The sequence below is a fragment of the Mastigoproctus giganteus genome, chromosome 10, assembly GCF_048544385.1.
Source record: "Mastigoproctus giganteus isolate SK-2022 chromosome 10, ASM4854438v1, whole genome shotgun sequence".
Classification (NCBI taxonomy): Eukaryota; Metazoa; Arthropoda; class Arachnida; order Uropygi; family Thelyphonidae; genus Mastigoproctus; species Mastigoproctus giganteus.
This window is the reverse complement of record NC_143584.1, coordinates 43,778,434-43,803,233: the sequence shown is the minus strand read 5'-3', so window position 1 is coordinate 43,803,233 and position 24,800 is coordinate 43,778,434. Positions and strand designations below refer to the sequence as shown.

The following is a 24,800-nucleotide window of genomic DNA, read 5'->3' as shown; positions in this document are numbered from 1 at the left end:
ACTATGTTAAATTGTCTAGGTCATTATTCATCCAACTCGGTATCCTCCTCATGCTACATTTCCTTAATAGTATACATTCATGGCTTTTGTGACTATTTCTTTAAATATATTCCATAACTCTAATGTATTATTCACCTGTGCTATCTCTCCAATTAAAAGAAGCTGTTTAGAACGTCAATCTGTCATAGTATCCTTTCTTGGAATTAAAATGCCTTTGACTATAATAACTGCCACCCCTTTCTCTCTCATCTGAGCTCCGTGATCACACCCAAATGTTCCTATATTGACAGCCCTATTATGTCATCTAATTCGTGAGTGTGATCAGCTCTACAACTGATTAATTACAGCTAATTAATCATTTCTCTACTAGGAGAAAACCATCTTCACTACACTTTCCCTCAACATGTATGATAGGAGACCCAGACGAATTATGAGTTGAATTACCAACCTATCAGTGCAACATATGTGGGAGGCGCAGTTGTCATCAGCCCCAAGTTCCTTAATAGCCAAAAATTCCAAGACGAGGCTTGGCTCGTCTTGGAAACGTGTGACGTCTTGCTTGCAATAATACTACTAAAAACGGTTAACACCACTGCACAATATGCCCCTTTGTTCGATTAGGATCTCACTCCAATGCTTTGTGGAATCTGAAGTACACATGGCTTTTTTTTTTTTATTAAAGCAAGAGTTCCTCTATATTTGGAAAAGTACTCAAGTTTGCAACCGTATGTTACTCAAGAGAACGAGCGCAATTTAACATTGAAAAATTAAGAGCTGTAACAGCACACCTTGACGTCCAACAGCAGCAAGGGAAAACCCCATGCAACTTAAGGACCCATAATTTTCATAGTCAGCTGGACCCAGACTAATGGCTAGAGCATATCACTAAATTTACCCTTAGGACAGCCAAACCCTCTTCTACGTCCCGGTAGCACAACTAGGCGTTCTACGTTCCATCACTATGTCTATACATCAGCTGATAGTAGTGATAAATTCGTTTCCAGCGACTGTCATCGCTGGGGCCCACTGAGATCTATATTCACCGGAATTCTGACCACAAGACCATTTCCTCAAGCCTGGAACAGCTACCTAATAATACCACTACGCCTTCTGAAATCAGTCCACAGCGATGAACTTCCTTGCAACCACACGTGCTATACTGGCTACTTTAGAACGGCACGAGAAACTCGCTATCACGTACCTAGATATTGAAGCTCTCTTTGATGCCATTAGCGCGTCGTAAGTCCCCGCCTTTCTTGAATCCCACGATCTTATGGAGAATAATGTCCGCTACGTCAGGGTATTGCTCCTCCATGACAGGGTACTACAGGCTGATGCCCAGTTTACAGCCATCATCACGACTCTTGGTCGTGACAACCAGAAAGTCATTACGTACGCAGACGATATAAAAATTCTAATGCAGATTACTCTCATAAATGACCTTGAAGCCACCATATATGTATTAATAATAGTCTTATCAACATCGCTTCATATCTCACACAGTATGGACTATCAAGTAATGCCCAAAAAACAAAACTAATAGTTTTCCCCTCAAACCAATCCCAACAGTAATGAATCCAACGCTCAATGGAAGGGTAATTTTACCACTCATACTTCGGAATAGCATTTGACTAAAAAATTTTGGTTTCTTGCTCACGTAGATAAGCTTGAGTCCAGAGCCATACGTCTTTGATGGAAAAAAAAAAAAAAAAAAAAAGTAATCATTGGATCACCCAACAACCAACTTATATGCCGATTGTATTATATCCATAAATTGTGTGCTTGCTGATCGATTTTCTGGAGGAAAAACTCGACTGGGGACCTTGCTATCCACGTCTGAGACCTACTAACTCAGCAACCTAGTAAGAAAAAAAAAGTTCTCTCCTCCTCGTGCCATTTTGACGGGATTCAAACCGGGAATTTTCCACCGTGTTTGGTAAGGGCGGTGATTATAACCACTGTGCTACACGGAGATAACTTCATTTATGTCACCGAATCTCGTATAATGAGGAAATGCATTGAAATAGTAGTCTATACTCCACTCCTTTGTGTCGCAGAAGTGTATGCATCAACAGCTGTCATAATGAAGCCATTCCTTGCTGCAGAATTCTGGCTCCTTAAATCAAATTTATTAAACAATGTTGAGATTCTACTAAGTAGCTGATAAAACAATTAATTACTTCTGGTCCATTTCGAAGTGAACTGCTAGAATTTAAGGATTACCAGAACAAATGAAATTTTTAGTAATTGAGCACGTAAGTCAATCATTGCTGGTGTGTTGCAGGGTACAGCAGTTTCAAGTATTGACTACTTTTACAAGATTTTAACGATTAATCTGCGGGATATGGAGCATCAAGTATTTTAAGAAGTTCGATTTCTTCTGAAAATTTACCATCACCAAACCATAGAGGTTCCAGATGACTGGCCCATGTTCCAGTACAGGAATAATAACACTTTATAAGCCTGATCCATAAAAACAATATTCTCATCTCTAAAGGCTCAGTTAAAGGTGTCCTAATGACGTCATATATTGATAATCAAAAGTTTTACTTAGAGTATCAATTTCATTTAGCTTGCTAGTTGAAGAATGGTAGAGGATAGAATATATCAAAAGAAAACTCGCGAAAAGTTGAGGGAAGTTTACGAATGGTAAATATGCATAAGACCTTTCTGCCACATCTCTGGTTACTTTTACATACACAGTACTTTCTAGGTATCTCGGCATCATTTCGCACTTGTCAATTATGCATGCATTATGTACATATTAATAGTCTTAAGGTCAGCGGGGCAACTGTGCTCCTCCAGTGTGAAAAATGACTCTTTACAAAGTTCCAAAGGCCCACTTCTATAACTATATGGAAGTCCAAGATTGCATTTTATTCACACCTTACTAATGCTGCATCAAACACAAGCGGATACGTAATCTGATGCACACTTTCACCATCAACACTGAAGATCTGAATGAAAGGAAATGCAGTGTTATTTGGTAATGATGTTTGCATTATAAAACAGTAAGTTATAAATGGTAATAACGAAACTTGCTAATTCTTAAGCCCTAAGCAATGGAAACTCTTAAATTCAAATTATTTTAATTGCTCCGGAGTTTGTCACTCATATCCATGTTGTGTATTTGTCTGTAAAATGTGTGCGCTCACAGGCCGATTTGCACATTATGGGGCTCTCAATCCATAATGGATTGAGATTGTACAGTGGAAGCTGCCTTGTTTCATGATGTTGTCGAGCTGTCCAATAAAATTCCAGGACTGGTGCTTAAGTTCGAATATAAATGGAAGTTGTTAAAACTTCCTCCAATAGATGCTACAGGCATTGTCCATTATGCTGACAGCTTGCAAGTAACAACCAGTTTCGTCAGTAGCATTAACGATCAAGACGATACTAAAGTTTCTCGACAAACAGAATGTCATCCAAGGAATTTTTGCGTGAAGGGAAAGAGTCAATGATGCGTTCTAAGTACAGGTGCTTCAAAGACTACTGAAACGCATTTCCCAGGTGATGCAACAAATTCGAGAATAAAACAGCTGGTTCTTGTTGCACGACAATGCCCCAGTCCATTAAACACTTGTTATGAAGGCATTGTACAGATTAATCGTCCACCCTACTCTTCCGATCTAGCGATAGCGGACTTCTTCCTCTTTCGCAAGGTGAAAACTGCCCTGAAAGAGATTTCGGGATGTTGAGGACATAAAATAAAAGTAACTGCTGAACCAAACATCTCTTTGCACGCCTTCGCCGACTCTTTTCAGAAACTTTTAGAACAGGGTATTAAGTGCGTTCAATTAGGTGGTGATTACTTTGAATAAAAGTGAAGCCATTTTTGAGTTCCTTCACTTTGTGTTCTTTTTAATGCACCATTCCTTGAACTTTATTCCCACACCCCGTATAAATAAAAACAAAGGCTTCAGTAACCCCTCAGGTATTCTCTAAACTGGGCTTTAATTAGTCTGCAAACAAACGTCTAGTAAGTCCACTTTTCAATTTTGAAACATGTTTAACACGTTTCTAAGCTTTGTGTATAGTTTAAGTACTGCATAATTTGCTATAATTGATATATTCGTGCATTTCTTAGGCACGAAGCTTAATTTTAAGTTAGCAGATATTAAATTTGTGTAAACGCGAGTTCTCAGCGTCCAACACCGAAAGAGGATGTGAACCCAAAGACGAATTATAAATCATGTCCAATGCTATGTTTCTGTCAAATTGTTTGCAAAAAAAGTCGGGTCACAGCATTCGAACCCCAGGCCTTTTCCGAACGAAAAGATAAAATTACGATGTGTCCAGTGTGCTGCCATGAGAAAATATTCCTTTTGAAGTACATGAATTGTCTGGAAAATATACGTATACCAGCAATCGCTAGTACACAAATTAGATGCTTGATGTTTATCAAATATCCTAACTTAACCATATTTCTCCATTACAAATGATTACAATGTGTCAATACAGACCAGCAGCTTTGGGCTACTTTTCTTCACGAATTTTCATGTTAAAAATACTTGGCAACTCCCACAGTACAGAATATGGTATGGATAACACGTGGCCAGAACTTCTGATTCTGAAGGCGTATCGAGCGGAAAAGCAAGATGGAGGGAGATAATTGCAAAAGGGAATGAAAAATATCGCCACTATATGCGGAAATAATATTGAGGAAATATTTGTTGGTTGTGATTCTTTGGATGGAACCGAAAATAAAATTACGAGGAAAACTACTATCTGCTGTGATAACATTTTATCGACAATCTATTATTGGTCTTGAACAATCGAAAAATTTTGCAATTTTTCAAAAATAAAACTTTTGAAGACTTGGAAAGTTTCCTCCCTTACCTGAAGCTGTATGAGTTCGGCCAAATGGCAGCACAGTATTGCTTCCATAAAATGAATACATATCTAAGCATAAATCATACTTTACATGAGTATTTCTCGACCTTTCTTTCAGCAATCATTTTTTATACCACAAACCCTTTAGTTCTGAAATTTTGGATTGCATACATACTTTTTTTTTAAACAGTGTGTGAGCACCCCCCTCCTTATACGAGGGGCGTCTGAAGGGTTTATTTCGGAAGTCTGATAACATGTTACTTTTTAACTTAATCCTCTTTAGAGTCAATACACTTGTGCCAATGATGCTGCAATGTGTTGATTCCGGTTGCGAAGAAAGTTCTCTCTTGGGCCTCCAGGAATACATTCACTGCAGTAATGACGTCACGGTTGGTTGGAAAATGGATGCCGGCCAGGAATTTTTTTTTTTCAAATTAGGAAATAGGTGAAAGTCCGATGGTACAAGATCTGATGAATGCGGGGAATAATCCAAGATTTCGAATCCGCACTCATGCAGCGCAGCCATGACATTGACAGACTTTTGAGCAGGCGCGTTGTCCCGGTGGAACATGACTTCTTCGCTGAGTTTTTCACGACATTTTTATTTAACGTTCTCACAAAAAATCCACATAAGGCCTGCGTAATACGACGCTCTGTGACTGTTTGGCCTTTCTGAGGGTAATTCACTAGCAACAGTCCATTAGTGTCCAAAAAAACCGATGCACTCATCTTGCCAGGAGAAGAAATTGACTGGAGGGGGGAGAAGAGATGCGTTTCACTGTTTGGACTGCTCTTTTGTCTCTCGCTGAAAGTTATGAACCCGTCTCACCCATGGTCACAAACCTTGTAAGGAATTTGCTGGATCTGTTGGAAAATAATGCAAATGCTCACTTGACTCGACAACTCGTGTGGTTTGACCTGCTGTCAACAACTTTGGAACCCATCATCCTGTCCTCCAAGATACTGGCAATGTACTGAACTGTCACTCTTCGATCGCTACGCTGTCAACAATGTCTGGAGAGACGCATGTTGCAGGTCTTCTACAGCATGATTCATCTTCCAGGCTCTCCTCACTCATTTAAATTCTGCAGCCCATTTAACCATGGAATAGGAAGGACACCCTCCCCCAATGTTGCAACCATATCCTCGCATGAATTTCCTATGGCATTAGTTCCCTTTTTTTTCTAATATTGGATGACCGCACAGTGACCAATTTTGTCGTCTTTCCCCATTCACACAACTTTGTCCACTTCCTGTAATTAAAAAGTCGTTCGGAGATATTTCACGTTTCCGAAAGCTTCACAATTAGTTTTTTTTATAGTTATAGGCTGGTGCAATATCCAAGTTGCCAGTCGTATTCTCCATAATTCCTAACTACAGATGGCTTTTCTGTGGAATTCTTGGTTAAAATTTATACATTAGAAAACAGCTCACAGTTCAGTAATAGCAAGTGCAATAGAAATATTTAGAACCATGGCTGTCTTTTATACATACTTATTTCACTCCAAGATCCGAGCTTTTTTCTTTTTCGTCTGGGAAGAGTATGTCAAAGTTGAGGGGTGGGGGGATGCAGCGTACTGCCTAGTACTTTCAATGGAGCATATTCCGGTAAACTGATTTACGAACTTCAAGATGCGAAAACTTCAAAGACTCCGTGTCTAGTTAAGTGTAAACAGTGGAAGTTTGGAGTGAAAACGTGTCTCTTCTCTACAGATGGAAGTCTGATCTATTGTAAAGTACGTGACATCGAAATCCAGCGAGAAACTTTTCATTCTTCAGAAGCACTGAAAGGTGGAAACACCAAAAATAAAAAGCCTTTTCACAATTTTGAACAGCTCTTAAAAACAAAATAATAAATCATTCGAAGGAATCGATTTTCTAAAGACCAATTCACCGTGATTACATGAATTCCTGTACATAACCCAAATGAAGATTTGTGGAATGCTTTTATAAAACGGCAAAAATATTAGCAAAAAAGTAAGACACCAAAACGTAACTTTATTTCACAAAGCCAGGAACAGATGCGAGATTTGCTGCAAATGATTTGGGTAGACTACTCCTTCAGAGGTTAGAAAAGTGCTTATTATTCACATAGTATTTGGAACTTTACAACGATAGAGAAAAGTGAAGGGGGGGTATTATAAAATAGTATTGTTTAGGGTAGATGCTGGTGTGTTTTACCAAATGGCAACCGCCATCTTAGAGTCAAAAGTGTTCATTAAGGTCCCTTCCAGAGCTGAACTTTCAGAAAAGTAACTCCCTCAAACTCAATGGCCGTTATTTACAATAGGAACCTTTATCTGGCTAGGGATAAATGGTGGTGCTTTTTTTTTTTTTTTTTTTTTTTTTTTTTGACGTGAAAATTATAGTCTTTTTATTCTGCCGAACAGTTAAACTAGCCACAGAATGCACGCAATTTACAGACATTACTGACACTCATAGCCTTAGGTGGCTCGCTCATATTCAGCCCAACTTAACCAAATCCACAACAGCAATGTCTCACTAAAGTACTTTTAAGACACTTATCGATTCATTTCCAAGTGAAGCGTATTTCCTTTAAAAATAAATCGGCGCATTATTTTGAACTTGACCGTGGTATTGAGGTCATTTACGATCATTTCTTTCTGCTCGTTGTGGTATTTTGTGTTTACAAAAATGAGAAGTTTGACAGTAGGAACAAACAGAATTGCTCTCCCAGTGAGGGCTTTTTTTTTACGACCAACCGAGATCTTACGTACGCCACTATAAGTTCTAAGTTGTATTCATTTTTATAAATGCATAAATTAACGAAAGGCTAGTTTCTTTACGTAGCTAAAAGCTAATTAAGTTTCTAGAAAATGCATCAGCATGAGTTACCACGTGTTGCCTCAGTCCTGACTTTCAAATACACAGTATTGCTGCTAAAGAAAATATGATCGTATAGTATTCGAATGACTAAGTGATGAAAGGAAGCGGACGTTTCCTGAATCTTCAAAAACTAAAAATAATAAATAAAAATAATTCCCAATCACTCACACCATCCCCATAAGTGATTATCCGATTCCTTAAAATTCTCCGATTTAGCCGCCTAAGCAGGAAGGTAATGTTTCATAACAATCGAGCCTTTGTTTGCCCCTCTTACCACTTCTGCTATTGAAAAATGTACCTCACTCATTCATTTTATTGATACCCTTTGAGGGAATTATATACCTCAATCAGGTCCTTCCCACGGCGTTTAATGGCAAAAAAAGTGGGGGCACTTATTTCTTTTGCAGACCGAACCTTCTTTTTCAGAAAAAAAGGCGATGAGAAGGGCGACTATCCACTTCTACCTTGAAACTCCACTCCTCGACCACTGTGGTAGGCAGTTTAATTCAGTAATGTACAACACGCTTTGCAATGGTAAACTACATGAGCTCCAACTTCAGATACTCCATAAAATTTTATATTTATGACCTAGTTCTTATTTCTCCTACCATTGAAAAAATATCATTTTCGTCCTTTTACCGATTCCCTTCAGAGCATTACATAACTCAATCAGATTCCTCCCTGAAATGTCCAGTTAATATACATTATGATGTCCAGGGCAGTGACGGGAAATGCGCTCAAGGACAACCCGAGTATTAACTTTATTATTCTTCATTCGTTATTTATATATAAATGGTCATTTATAAATCGTACACACATTCAGTGATCACTGAATTATGACCACCCCATCTATAATGGACTGTACCGGATAGTTCGCAGTAAAAAAAATCCGAACAGCTTCGTACGCTAGAGCAGTGGTAACTTGCATCTGGTCGTGCAATCAAAGTGATAAAGTAGCAGTTATGGGACGTAGTAAAAATATCACGGAGTTTCAAAAGGGCATGATTGTGAGAGCTCGCGCATCGGGTGCTTCCATATCGAAAACAGCACGTCTCGTCGGTTGCTCACGGTCCACAAACAATGTCAAGCAGGTCAAACCACCTCTCTCCAACAGAACTGTAAAGGAATACGCAAGGTGGATGTTCGCGGTTAACGAAGGGTGCAGCGCGCTGTCAGTTGTGCGACAGTTGACATCGCAACACAATATGGGGAATGCAAGAACAAATCCCAAATTACGATGCGCCGCACACTCAGACATATTGGGTTCCCCCATCAGACGACCCAAGAGACATCCTCTCCTCGCTGCTGATCATCGTCAGCGGCGAATGCTGTGGTGACAATAATATGCTCGTTGAACACTGGAGGAATGGAAACGAGTGTGCTGGTCGGATGAGTCCAAATACCTGGTACGAATTGCCGACGGACGTCTTCCTGTGCGGCTTAAATAATACGAGTCCATGGACACCATCTTGCATAGTGTCTACTATCAGGCAGGTAAGTGGCGATGGTTACTTAATATGGAGCACGTTTTGCTGGCAAGAACGAGGATAGTCGGATGAGTCCAAATGTCTTGTGTGTATGGACCAAGGTTTCACTGGTAAAGTCTGTAGACATGTATAGTAGCTTATATAGGGCGTCACCTGAACGTTATTTCAACTCCATCGTGATACTGAACTATGTAAAAGGCCAGGGGTGTGTGTGTGTGTGTTTCGTCGTTAGAAGGCGATCACATGAAAAGCGTGCAGGTGAGTCACAACTAAGAGGGAATCATGGTGGACTTCGAAATATTCCGTCCAGAATGTCCAAAAGCGAGTTTGGGACTATTCATTTAAAAAAATGAAAAGCCATTGGTGGAATAGAAGGCCAGCGGATGTGAGCTATCCCGTACCAGGGAGCCCAAACCCGGGCACTAGCAAAATTCCGCCTCTTAGCATAAAAACAGAATAAAATAAAAATATAAATAAATAAAAATAAAGATTAAACAATCCGCCTGAAAGCCTCTCTCAAAAGGGCTATCATAGAAAAATAGAAAAAAAAAAAAAAATATATTGATAGGATAGCAGCAGACAGAAAAAGAAGAAAACAAAACAAAAAAAAAAAAAAAAAACAAAGAGAGAAATAAATATAAATCCCGCCCTGAGAGCCAGCATAATGCGCAGTGCATAAGACAGACGCCATATGAACCCCAGTGGCATACAAGAAGGAAAAGAATTAAAATGATACATTAGAATATGCTATATTGATTACTCAGAGTGAATGGTGATTCTGAGATGTAGTGGAGGACGTCACAGGCGGTACAGAGGCAGAGAGGCAGAAAATAGTTTTGAGTGAAGATATCTTTGAATTTTAGAAGTTCAGTTTCGTGGTCAGGAGAGAAGAGACTGCAGAAAGCAGCTAGGGGAAGACGAAGGCCTTTGTAGTAGGGACAGTGATACAGGACATGTTCCAGTCGTCCACTGTGACAGAGTGAAGTATCGGAAAGGTGGAAGGAAGGAAAAGGAAGCAACAAATAAGAACTTAATAAAGATATCCGGTGAGAATAAAGTGTAGAGACTAGGTAAAAACCATTTTTGCAGAGAGCTATAAAACAAAAGAACCGTGAGGAATGAATTGAGGTAAAAACGCCCTTAGATGAATATCATTTTGTAGACCAATGGTAATTGCTAGAAGAATTAATAATTGCAGTTCCGGCATCTCTTAGAAGACCCTGTACACCCTGCCACGTTGCATATTTTTCCGGCACAAAAACCGAATCTTCCAAGATGATAATACTTCGTGTCATCGGACCAGCACTGTGCGCGAGAGGCTCGAGGAATTCATTTCACAGAATGTTTTGCAACCATTCAATTAAGGTGCCTGTAAACTATTTCTCTGAAGTTACTCGACGATCATCCATCGCCTTGTCATGAACTGTATTGATTTATTTCCTGGGATGGTTGATAGACATCCACTGCGATTCTTGTCTTCGATGTTGGTTCTGCTACAGTTCCAAGTTTTTTTTTTTTTTTTTAAAGTTGCATATGATGGAGCTGATTCTCCTAATACACTGCCATGCTCTCATGAATATTCTTTCTAGATAACCCCTTTTTTTAAAGCTCTTTTATTACGTTTCAGTGTTCAGTTTTCTCCATTTGTGTCCGCTCGAATTTCAATGACTTAAAGAAAAAAAACTGTTCTAAATTATGAACTACAACTTTGCATGGGTCATTTGCAAGATTCAAATTAGTAAAAAATATATACGAGAATACGACAAAAATACATCCACTTCCACGAGAGACTAGCAGCTTAATAAATAACCTTCGCGCGCGTGTGGGTTATTTATTGTGTGAGTATGCGTAAGCAATATTATACATGAGCGGGTAATGTTTAATTGCAAAGTTGTTGTTGGAGCGAGTTCTTTAACGCAAGGGCTAAAATGATCAAGATGTTTTATTTGTGTGGAGTGAAAATGTGCGTTAAAATGAGTTAATCAATTTTTGATAGTTGGAAAACTTAGAATGGAATTATCCCCAATAACATAACTGAGCTGAAGAGATTTCTGTAAGTCAGAGAGGGATCGGAATGATGCCAATTTGGCAAACTGATAGAGTGCATTCAATAAGAACATGTTTTACAGTCAGTGGCAAAACACGGTGCGAGCAAAGTGGGGCATCATCTCCTAGCAATGAATATACACGCTCTGGCCAACACAACCTCTTCACGTCTGTTTGATCGGAAGCTGGATTTTCAGTTGTTGGATTCTACTTTGTTTCGAAGCTTGTTATATACCGGTTATGCCAAATTTCTCTACCTTTCATTGCATACTCTGCCTATGATTGATTTATAATCCGTATAAGGAATCTGTATGTGGTCATTGTTGCTTTATCTGCACGCTCATTTCCTGGTATTCCAGCATGCTCAAGTAACAGAGTATGACAATCTGTTTACTGTTATCAAGTTACGATATCTGAGATCATATTTGTTTTAGGAATATGATGTGAAGAGTGAAAATTATCTTGGAGAGCCGTCGCTGCACTCAGTCGCTACAGATTATGGTCTTCGGGGTGAAATCATTAGTAAGAAAGGTCAAAGCCATCGTAATGGCATAGAACGGTGAGAGCATTGCATTCCTATGGTAATGAGACATTGATGTGGGTAGGACAAAAGCAGCACCCACAGCTGTGACACTTTTGGAGCCGTCAGCATAAATTTGTAGAGTTTGTATTATTTTCATGTCCTGGTGAGGTTTGGTCAGATGCATATTCCACTGCTGAATTAGCTCTTGTAGACGAATTCGTGTAGGTTTGTTTTCATGGGATTTATTTCTAAAAAGGTTACCTATTAAGAGTCACAGAGGAATGACCAAATGGGATGAAAAGGAAGACTGTATTTTAACCTCACAATTAAGGAGCAGTATCTTTCTCCGAAGGTGAAGTAGAGGTTCATTCGTTTCTATATGTAGAGGTTTTAGATTGGCGATATCCTGAACGTGCAGAACATTCCGGGGAATGTTCTGCGCTAAATCGTTTATTCTAATAACAAAGAGCGCTGAGCACCGATCCCTGGGGTACACCACCTCTTTGGACAAGAGGTTGCGAATCATCATTGTGATAACGTACTTGAAAAGTTCTACTTTTAAGGAAACTCTATGGTAGTCGACCTCTGAATCCTATGATATAACATACAGATCTTGAATAACGTCATAGTGCCAGGTGGTGTCAAAGGCTTTTTAAATATCCGGGAATACCATGACAAGATGTTCTTTTCGGATAGAGGCGTATGTGGAACTCGGCTTTCGCCATAAGATCTAACGTGGTTCGATATTTGCTGATGCCATATTGCTAACTGCGTGGGATTCCGGATACCATAAAAGTCTATTGTGAATAATCTTTTCTAACGTCTTGTCCAAAAAGCTGGTAAGGGATATTGATCTATAGTTGCGTGAATTCGTCTGACATTTCAACAGTTTTAGCTTTCCCTAAACCTGGAAAAGGTTTAGGAAAAGGTTTAGGCAAATGACTGACAACACCATGCGCTACGACAGTAACATTCGGAGAAAATCCGATTAAAAAAAAGGGGGATTTAGGGCCTTTTGTCTAGGTGCTGCATGAGATAAATCCCGTCAAGACCTGATACCCATTAATTAAATTTGTTTAAAGCAGTGGTTCGCAACCGGTGTGCCACGACCCTTTTCAAATATTCCGCGAGAACAGGAAAATTTCCATTGAGTTAAATGGCAATAACTATTTCGATGGACCGCTAATATTCGACTTTTAACTTAAAGTATGACTTCAGTGATAAAAGATTGGGAACCATTGGTTTAGAGCACTTTTGACTCCAACATTGTAAAGAATTTATTATATTGATTAGCCATTTCTTTCCTCAACATTGTTCTCTAACAAATCAGACCAACTTGGATAGCTCTGTTAACCTTGGCCAAATTGAAATCCATCTATCAAACATCGCCTTCCTTTGGTGATGTTGTTGAATGCATCAGCGATTTCCTTCGATGGTCCCACTTCTTTACCATCTTGGCTCTCCTCTGCAACCTTCTGAGACTCCAGCTATGTAAACTCCGTTTGTCAGCTCTTCACAATGTGAATTGAGATTTTCAATCAGCCTAATACTCAAGGTCCAATTGACAAGCAAGATTGTCAGTTGGACAATCTTGCTTTAACGGCGTATTCTTCGACTGTTTACCTGAAATCTTAATCTTTGAGAAATTGAAGACAGGTCAGACCAAACAACATTCACATTCGTTGGATTGATCTCATCTCGGGTTGTTGCAATATTTCATATTGCATCGTAGATGCCCTCATGGGTAGCACAATTGGTAAAATGGGCTTTTTCTAAACCGGGTGGAAAAGACTGGAGTTCGACTCCCGTCGATGACGTGAGGATTTTTATGGGGATTTTTTTTTTTTACAACGTGGCTAAGTTAGTCGGTCTCAGGCGATGGCAATATTTTTTTTCTCCTGAACTCGGGTTTTTGGCCAGCAAACAAAAATCGACCGCAGAACGCATGCAATTTACAGACAGTATAAACGGAGCAATATGGCCTTAGCTGCTCCTAAAACCTACTACAAAAACAGCATCATAGATATTGTAGCCCTTTCAGAAATCCCCAAAGGTCATGCCATCCCTCTGTGTACCTTGGATAATTTTAGCAAACGTTCTGCGTAGATAGTACACCTTTAGGATTGGTAGAACCCTCTGATCCGCAGCTGTGTTTATGCTAATAATCTCAATTCTGCAATCAGTGAAGAATGAAAAAGGAACTGTCAACGACCAGCTTAAGTTTGAAGGGAATTGTTCCTTTGGTTTAAACTATTGGCCTGTTTGATATTGTAGCCTTTCAAGAAATCATGGTCATCAAATCAAATTATTATATTAGGGCCACCCGTAATCTTTTACATATACCCGTATACACTGGTGTGCAAAACTTAAGGACCAACACTATTTTTAAAAGTTGCAACCACAAAATCTTTACTTAAGGTACTCTCTTTACTGATGAGAGTAGATTCAGTCTCAGCAGCGATTCTGGCGAAAGGTTGGCACACTGTATCACCCCGCAAACATCACTGAAAGGGATAGATATGCCGATCGAGGTGTTCTCGTCTGGGGGAGGCGTTATCTTGGATGGACGTACACAACTCCAGATACTGGAAGGCGGTACTGTAACCGGTGCACGCTACTGTACTGAGGTAATAATTCCCCGTGTGTCTGTTCCGAGTTGCCATTGGCCCCGAGTTCGTGTTTATGGATGATAACGTCACACCCCATCGCACTGCAGCTGTGATATGCTTTGGAAAGTGAGGATATTGTTCGTATGGATTGGCCTACCCATTCCAACGATCTAAATCCCATCGAACACATATTGGATGACTGGTTCTTAAATTTTGCACACCAGAGTACGTATTATGACTGTAAATAGAGTGTTCTGTGGTCGATTTGGACGAAAAAACGTAAATAGCAAGATTTTTTTCCCCCAGTTTCTGGGGGAAAAAATCTTTCTATCTACGCCTGAGACCTACTAACTCAGCCACGGAGTGAAAAAAGCCCAATAAAATTTCTTGCGTCGTTGGCGGGATCCGAAGCTAGTCCTTTTCCACCCGGTGTGGGGAGGACGGTAACTACACCACTGTGCTACCCGCGAAGACCCCTCAAAGTCATGTCATCCCTCTATTTACCTAATATATTTTAGCAAATATCCCGCGTAGATAGTACACCTTTAAGATTGCTATAACCTTGTGATCCGCTGAATGAAATTCATCCGGACATCGAAGTTGTGTTTTTGCTAATAATCTCAATTCTGCAATCAGTGAGGGATGACCAAAGGCACTGTCAACGATCAGCAGAAGTTTGAAGGGAATTCGTTCCTTTGGTTTAAACTATTGGGCTGTTTGTTTGTTGTAGGATTTAAGACGCATCAGCAATTTAGGCAATATTGCGCCGTATATGGTATGTCTGTAAATTTTGTGTGTTTGTGGCCGATTTGCCTGTTTTCTGGAGAAAAACCGTGCTACCCTTTTACTTCAGACCAACCAACTAAACCACGTTGTGAAAAGGCCCATAAAAATTCCTCATGTCATCGACCAGACGCGAACTTGAGTCTTTTCTACCCGATGTGGGGAGAACGGCGATTCTACCAACTGTGCTACCAGCGAGGGCAACTATAGGCCTGGTAATAATTCTTCAAGTCCCAAAAAATTCTACGACCTAGTCTCAAACAGTTTCTAGCTATTGGAAAATTCACGCGCAGTTGGCAACCCCATATAATTTCAAAGTTCAGAAATGCTATTTTCACGAAAACGTGGAAGATTAAATAAATGTTGCTCCAATGTACGTCAATCATCGAATGCAATGCCTCTGCACATCTTCCGAGGCTAACTTAAAAGAAAATTTCTCCACTATGGAACCAGGACTATTATGCTCAGTGTTGTTAGACTTATGTATTCCGTAGCTGAACGTTTGCTTTGTTTTAAATGTAAATCAGGGTCTTTTTAGGAGTATGACTTTTTCTGTGCATTCAATTTGGTACTCCAGCAAATACGAGTATCAAATATTGAACAACAGCGTTCCCAAGATGAGTTATTCTTTTCAGAGCTATTTCTATGAATTCAAAGAATAAAAAAAACCATGACTGTGCCAGTTGAATAAATTTAGCAAATTTTGCCATTAATTCTAACAAGATATTAAACAACACTACACTCCAAGTAAATTTTAAAGGCAAATAAAAAAAATAGTTTATTGAAACAAACTGGAAGGAAAACTTCAAAGAAAACATTTCAATAACCCAACAATTTTGAGGCCAATTTTGACGAAGTTTCCTATGTATGTCATTCTCCCAAGAATTTAATTTTGCCATTCCCTCGGGGATGTCTCTAAATGCATCAGCCATTTTCTTGATTAAAAATCATCGATGGACCAGTTGATACCATGTATGTATGTACGCATTGCATAAGTACATTTTTTTTTATTTAAATATAAGCTGAAGTAAACACGTTCATATACGAAGACCAGTTGATAAACTTCAATATCAGGTCCATCAAATTTCATCAACGTTTGCTTGATAGAGGGAGGGGGGAAGGGATGACCTTGACGTGTTTTGCAAAACAACCCTCAAAACAACTGCATCAGCAGTGTAGTTTCATAACCTACGTACGAGATTTCAACCGCTTATATCCAGGGTTTGTTGAGATATTCGACATCGTAGTGGAAAGCTTCTTTATAATCACTTTTATAAAATCATGCAGCTAAATAGATTAAAAAAAACACAATAATAATGGTTCACAGATAATCTTTTCGCGGCTTCAAATAATTAATTCACGATTCTTGCTGGAATTCTAAATCTTTTCCCTTCATATTCAAAACAGAGTCCTAATTGATTTTTACGATAACTTCGACGACATAAAAGGCATTTAATATTTGGAGAGTGCTGGGGGGGTGTGTGTGTGTGTGTGTGTGTGTGTGTAAAATATGAACGTCACTGTAGGGAATTACTGCTAATACCATGCTAATGAAGTTTATACTTCAAACTGTTTCTCGATCGTTTTTATTTTGTTTTGAATAAAAAGTAAAAATTCTGGAAGAGTAATTGATAAAATAATAATTTGAATAAAAATTCTCCTTCCTTTTTTTTTTTTTTATAAATTAAAACTATCATTTACAAAAACATACTTAAGTTGGCATAGGATTTGATAACACATTACATTAATTTCCAGTCTGATTATGTGAACAGAATAATCGCCCATTTCATTTATTTATGCATATAACTTTGAAAACAATAAATAAAACAAATAATTGCAATATTTATCACCTAATTAAGTTTTTCGAAATTTGTTCACATTTGTCCGTGATTAATAATCTCATTTTATCGATATTCAGCCGTTATTTTATTTTGCTGTACTCTTCAGTGGTGAATCCTAGGTCAACAACGAAAAATAAATAAATAAAACCTGATCGGTATTATGATTTTGAAAAAATAAAAGAAATGTCCATAAATGGAATGGGTTTTGGGGCAGGATCACGTGAAAAGCCTTCATCAGTAGATAACTAGAGAACTGAGGAACAATTTTCTTGTCCCGTTTGGAATTTAAAAAATGTATAATTGAGTAAATATTGAAGACTGATAAACCACTCTAAAATTTCTCTAGAATTACAAATACATGCGGACTACTACAGACAATCAAATGTTAAAGCTAATTAATATATAGTTGCTGTCCGTGTGTGTATCCAAATTAAGTATTTGGATTAACAGAATTAATGAAATATTTGTTTAAGTAAGCGAGATTACTGTATGGAATGATACCACTAAAGACCTTTAGGACAGATTCATTCTAAACTAGATTCTAGTCTAGCAGAAGGATTCTGACGACCTCAACATCTGTCAAAGACCTTAATTATCAGAACTGAACTAGCATTAATATAGTTGGGAATGGAACCAACATCACTTCACTGGATTCTCTCAGCAACCTCAACACCAACCATCGCCTGCGGATGGAATACCGATGCCGCCCTTGGGACAAGTTGTTCGGGTCTCAGCTATTGACTCCAAAATGTTAGTATACCTGATATTTCTATTTGAACAGCTCGCAGTTCGTGTAAATAATCAAATCCCTAGCCAATAGCTGTGATGGGCCGAATTGCTTATTTGTATAATTGTTGGAATTACTAAAACCGCACATGTACAGATTTCTTAAAAGTGGTTATTCAGAAATCATAATTGAGTAAATGATCCTATTGCTTATAATGCGTATAGGAATGTTTCATTTGTAGCACGAGAATTACCTATATTCTACTACTGTTTCATAAAGCATAATTTGGAGGGGGGCATAATTATTGAAGCTATCCTCCCCGCGAATCATCCTAAAACTATTTTATGTGGGACAAGAATTGAAAAACTGAACGAGCGTAGTTTCTAGGATTACTACTTGAATTGTAATCCTCTAAATATTGTTGACTGTGGTGTCAAACAACAAATATTATTATTGCTTGATACCATAAACGGATCTAATGATCAAATGTGAATCATGGCGTAATAGCGATGATTATGAAACATGTTTTATAATTAATGCTCGTATGTGGCATAATAATCACTTAAAACATTCTTTAAGATATGTAATTATTAATTATCTACGTAATAATCATTCCTGTTTATGATGGGCAATTATTAATTATGATCGTAATAAGCAATACTGTTTAAGATGCGCTATTATTGCTACTAACGTTTTATGATGCAATGTTTGTTTGTTATTTGGTTTTTAGGAGCATTAGCAACTAAGGCCATATTGCTCCGGGATATACGGTGGTCATTCCATGACCTTTCCGCATTCTCCATATTTGGTGGTGACGGGCTCGAACCCCGGTCTAATCAAGAAGCGTGTGCTACGCACTGCTGCTCCTTCCCACCTGGCTACGGAGGCGCCTTTATGATGCAATGACACTGAGACCTTTGAGAACTGCAAAGAAAAATGCGTGTTGCATGGCTACAATGATTTCAATGTTGAACATTCATCCGAGTGTTTTCATGATGTCCTGGGAGATATGGCTGAAAAGGTAGATGAGATGCATACAAAGTATCCCAGTGTAGTAAAGTGTCTCAGTGTGGAGACTGATATTTTACTGCTACTGCGCATGCTGTCCCACGACTGCGGAAAACTGAGGCCTGTATCGACTCCCATCCTTAGACTCGGTCACTCAACCTCCCTAAAGGCCACAACTCGTTTGATTTTCCAGGCCAAGACGAGATAACAGCAGAGATTCCCACAGCTCTAGATAACTTGTGCCTCCCCCTCCCCAGGCCTCAGCACTATAGATGATGGTGCAATCTGATGTCACATGCAATAAGGAAATCCCCATTTATCCGTACTCGCACAGACGGCCACTGAATGCGACGAAGGACTAATCAGTGCAATGACTTTCCCTTCCACTTCCGCCTTTTCAGCTCTAATAAATGTCTTGCCTTATTATTTCATATCAACTCACAACTCGGGAGAGTGGAGTGATACGTTCTCAGTTCGAAATGCACCATTGCGATATAAATTATTAATATGATAGAGGCATCATTACAATAAACCGAAGAAGCTTCCATTAATGCAAACTATTTGTCACTTTTTTTGTCGATAGGTGTTTAGCAATTTCATAGGAACGGTTAAAACATCTGCTGGTAAATAAACGACCCACAGTAACAATGGATCCCTGTGGAAAGGCAATCTCGCTACTGATTCCTATAAGTCATTTGTCATAACAACTAGTGTGCAGCAAGTCACCATTGTCCCTTCCCCCTCCCAGGAGAATTAGGATCTATATTATCTCAAGCAGTCCATTGTATCCATCTTCTGTATGTTTGATTTCACTTAAGCAGTCAGATTATGAAACTGTTTGATTTCACTTGAGCAGTAATAGATCATTGCTCTAACAGGAAAGCTCGTTCACTTCATTACGCAGATCAATAATGTATTATCCTTGCTTTCGATGCATTTGTTTCGATTGTATTCGTTGATGTTTATTTATTTATAAGTATTTCTAATGGAAATACTTAAAAAGTAATTAAACCAGACTCTTCTTTCTAGCGAAAGAAATACGAGGTATATCCCAAAGTTTTTTAATACAAATATTCATAAACAAACAGCTTATGCAGATGTAAAAAAAAAACATTTTAATTATGTCAAAAAACAAAACAAAATAACTGGTTCCTACTTGCGACAACCGCTGGTTTTGAACAAGGAATGTATCTAGGTGTCTTTTTCGCAGTTTGTTGGGTTTTATGGGTTTCAAGATTATAAAATATTACATTAAGCAGTAACTTCCTGGTGTATAAATACATTAAGCAATAACGTCCAGGAATGTTTTGAGACTTAAATTAAATACCAGCAATGCATTATACTTGCTAAAAAAAACTCTCGCAAATTTCAACTTTAATTAAAGCATGATATGAAAAAATTACTCTTTTTTAAAAAATTAAACATATACCTCCTAAAATAAAATGAAGATTATTTAATATAGAATAACAAGAGAAAGCAAACCAGATGCAAAATAAGGAACCGTTTATAAAACAATTCCATGAGAGATATGAATTAGTATTCATAGATAATGGACAAAAATACAAGACAATTACGATGAACATGTTTTGCTTTCTTCAAAAGAAAAATTCGTTCAGGGGACTTTCTCCATTCCTCACCAACAGTTAATAGCAGCAGATAATAACTTTCCTTTCCATGTCCCAACATTTTCGATTTAACAAGCAGGATACACCATTTGTCGAATGAAAAAAGGCATTCCACGTTCCGTGTATGAGGTATAGTCAGAAGCCATTACTCGTAGCCGCAGAATCCTCGATAAGAGGATTCGAAAAATCTCATTTTAATAACGTTGTGCCAAAATATCCAACGTTTGAAAACGGGCAAGGAGCGTATAACCACTTATAACTGTCTTTTACCACCAGATGACAAAAAGGTTGTGGCACCCTGCTCGTTCCCATCCCTCGAATCAATCTTTTTTTTTTGTTGTGCTGTTATGTTTTTTTGCACCAAAGGAACTAAGGCTGTGGTATCAGTGTGCTTCTGTCGGAAAATTGCGCTTGCACCCTTTGGTCGATTTGCTTGTTTTGTTGGATGAAGAACTCGACGCTTTTTCCACACAGCGCAGAAGAATAGAATGGTAACGACTGCGCTACCCGCGCAGGGAATTAGGATGTCTGAGTCCTGGATTAAATAAAACATACCACAGTTCACCTATTGTGAAGGAACTTACAAATGCATGAAACCTCTTTCTGATCGTTCGAATGTGTAGGTCCCTTCCCCGAAAAAAATTAACACAGCCATGATCTTTCCACCTCTTCTAGATAATTAATTATGACACCATATTCCTGAAAACACCAGATCAGAGCTAAAAGTGAACTAAGCATATCGTTAAGACAGGTTTCTTGCGTGTCGTTTAGCACTCCTTTCACTACATGTGGCCGTCCTGGAGTAGAAAAAAAAAAATTATGGAAAGCAACTAAAAATCCTATTAAGCAAAAGGGTTAAATCCACTAATATTCATACGCATATTAAAATTAGATTATATTTGATGAACACCGTGTAATGGTAAAGGTTGCACAACCTATTAGCATTTATTAGTGGCCTCCCGATTATGTTATAGCAACAGTTCTTTCGCTGCTCTCTTACTTGCAGATATCTTTCATTTCTTACTTTAAAAACGACATCGATTTGATTTACAGATTTGTACCTCCTTTTGTTAAACAGGATAGGAAATTTCACTATAATTCCAGTTCCTATTTAAGTAACTATGAACTGGAACTATAGTGCAAATAAATATTGGTACACATGCCCATCTCGGGAAACAGTTTTATTGCATTTCTTAGAGATGATAAAAGGTCCAATCTGACAATAAATGATAATAATATTTATGTTAAGAGTGTGTTCATATATATCTCGATATGAATGCAAGAGAAACTGAAGATCAGAGAGAAGCATTTAAAATTTCATCGTGATTACATTCTGATTAAAAGTTTTCGGGGAAAAAAAGTCCTAAACTTTTTTAACCGAAAACGTTTGATAATAAAATGAAAATAAAATACCTTTAAGCATTTACTTTACTGTTTCTATTTCTCTCTACTCTCCTTCGACAGCTTTTTGCTTTGTTACAAGAATTGCTTATTTGTACACTTTATCATCTGTATGGGAAAATCGACACTAAATTCAGTAAAATTGTAGATTATATTGGGACAACAACTGAAATCAGTAGCTACGTTAAAAAAGAAAGTATGTAAAAAAGTATAATGAGTGCAAATGAAGATCAATAGTGAAAACCAGATTCGTAAACACACTTGCAACTGATTGCTTCACCCGAAAAAAAATTGAATTTTAGCAAAACGTAATGGAAAAACGAGAAAATTGAGATGGAAGCTGGAGCTCAAAGTTATTTAACTCGCTGTGGTATCCAGATCATTTCATCTACATGAAGCGCATGGTTCATTTACTTATGGAAATTTATAAAAAAGCGCCAAATTATTAAGAATTAAATTATAACTGTAATAAGTTGAGACCCAGGGAAAATGGAAAAGTTCGAGTTACCTAACATCTTCACCACTGCTCTTCTGGAGCTCATGCTCTGTCGCTTAACTCCGGCACCTCCGTTCGCAGCTTCCGGAGAATTATCACGGTGGCCGACGGTTGAACGTCGTAGGCGTAACCCTATCAAGATATACAACACTGATATGACGCTAATGGGCAAAACAAAGAAGAGAAAAGTCGAGATCTCAAAAGCATGCAGTAACGGTTGCTTGATAGCGCAACTAGCACTTTCCCATAGCACTTCTCCGTCGACTGTCTCGTATACGATCCCAAACTGAAGAGCGAGAGGGATGGCACACAGAGCAGCTACTGTCCACACCGCTAAGATTGACCGAATAGCTCTCGGCAGATGGGACATGGTATGGGCTCTTAGGGGATGACAAATGGCTACGTACCGTTCCACGGTGAAGGCCGTGATAGTTAGGATAGATGCATTTGTAGACGTTTCCGATGTTAACCCTCGAATCACGCAGAAACTTTCCCCAAACACGTACGGATATTTCTGCCACAGCTGGTACAGTTCCTGAGGTAGACCCAACACCAACAAAAGCAAGTCAGAGATGGCCAAACTGAACAGATAATAGTTGGTAGCTGTATGCATGTACTTGTTGTGTGCAATCACCACACAAGTTGATATATTTCCCGCTACGCCGGTAACTAGGATCACGGCATACACTAAGGTCATAGGCACCACCGTAGAAAGAGGATCACGCTTTGGAACGATGTCCATATCGGTAACGTTCGCCACCTCGGTTACCGAATTAGACACATTCTCCGGAAACCAAACAACAGCTACGGTCACTTTGCTGAAATTTGTCTGCATTTCGGGTATATTCTTCAAAAAGGGAGAGAAATTTGGGGATTGTGACCATCCAACACTCGGAAGGCCTGCTATTTTGTGGCTAATTTTGAAGGATGTCAAAACTTCTTGACACTCTTGGATAAATCCGTATCAAAGAATTTCATCCACTATCCCGGTAAAGTAGAAGAAAAGTTAACGACACCACCACCATCACCTCCACTACTAACCCCAAAACATACACACTCGCTGGGTTCAGTTTTGATTCTTGTAACAGTCACATCAGTGCGGTATTAACCCAGGGACATTCTGGAGAGGCGCGCGCCTGCGTAGAACCCTAGAGTAACAAGGCAGGCTGAGTGGACGAACTCGAAACAGATCGATACAAGTGTAGCATCGAGCTAGTGGGGAGAGACCCCGGCCGGAATAAACGTGGGCGACCGAACCTCGTCACCACAGAACAGCTTGCAGAACTTTTGCTGAAAGAAATGTGAGGCATTTGAATACAAGTCGGCAGGCTGGCTGGAAATGGACAACCATAAAACAAACGAGATAGGAATTCAGAAGGGATGAAGAAACAAGGGGGAGGTCTGAAACTTCGTTACCTTGTATTGGTACTCGCAATTGACCTGTCGGATGGCCGTATGTAAGCACTGCATACCGCGAATGTGAATTATTCTCCAAAAGAATAAAATGTAACTGTGTTATCCACACAATTGTCTGGATAACCTCGGAGTTCAAAATGAAACCTCCCTCGACCAATCTGTACGATATCTGAGCATGTCTATCATCCATTTGCAGTTCCAGCTTTCCTCAGGAAGATTAATCATCTGTCTTCTCACACTTAATAGCTATCGCCAGGAACTAGAATTGCTCTAAAGGAATATTTGAAGGAACACCTGAAGTTTTCTTACACTATTCCTGTTCACTGAAGTAACCGCGTGATAACCACTACTGCTCTAAAATGACATTATTAAAGAGAATGATTTTAATTTTGTTGGATAATTTCAATTAGAACAATCATCACATGACCAAAAAATTATTTTCGTTGCGTTCGGACGGTTATACATCTTACGGAATTGTACCATACACACAAATCATATTTATAATAATAAACAAATACTCTTTTATTGTTCAAAGGAGGATATACAACTGCAATCCAGGATATAAGCTAGGGATTAACGAAGATAAGGTTTTCTCAAATTCTTTAGCAATTGTTTTATTATTTAGATTATACACAATTCTGAAAAAAAAAAAAAAATAAAAAGTGAAATACTCGTATAAAATTTGAATGGCTATTTACCTTAGTAAGAAATTAATGTCGCTAAATATGTCTGGAGGATTTACACGTGTATCACAATGAATGAATAGGAGGATAATATTTAATATTCCCTCTTTCAAGAGTTTTATTGAAGTACACGGTAGAAATAGAAATTAATTATAATATAAACAAGTTAAAAAGCTCTTTTATTGATATCTCCATTTTAAATGGAAGTCATCCTTGACAGAATAGTGTTTTGCCACTTGTCAGTCGTGTAGAAAGATCTGGGCTCGAGTTCTCTCAGAGTGGAAGAATTTCTAAATATCTCTTCAAACGGGGCTGCTGTAGTTAACCTATCTCAAGAGGAGGGAGTTATGTTCCCCTTGACTTATTCCGGGTTTTTCAGCCGCAAAAAATGCAAATCGGCCCATGAACTCACACTTGCACAGACATAATACACAATTTCGCAATATGGCCTAAGAATGCGCCTAAAACCAGCATC

General features: G+C 38.6%; 1 protein-coding gene across 1 annotated transcript in view; it reads right to left on the bottom strand.

The window, feature by feature from the left end:
- Positions 1–23,283, bottom strand: part of LOC150079004 (pyrokinin-1 receptor-like) — a 163,300-nt gene extending 140,017 nt beyond the window's left edge. Inside the window, exon 1 of the mRNA XM_090382668.1 lies at positions 22,239–23,283. Within this exon, the coding sequence (XP_090238794.1) occupies positions 22,239–23,061 (823 nt within the window). The 5' untranslated portion in view covers positions 23,062–23,283. The remainder of the gene's footprint in view (positions 1–22,238) is intronic.
- Between the last annotated feature and the right edge of the window lie 1,517 nt (positions 23,284–24,800).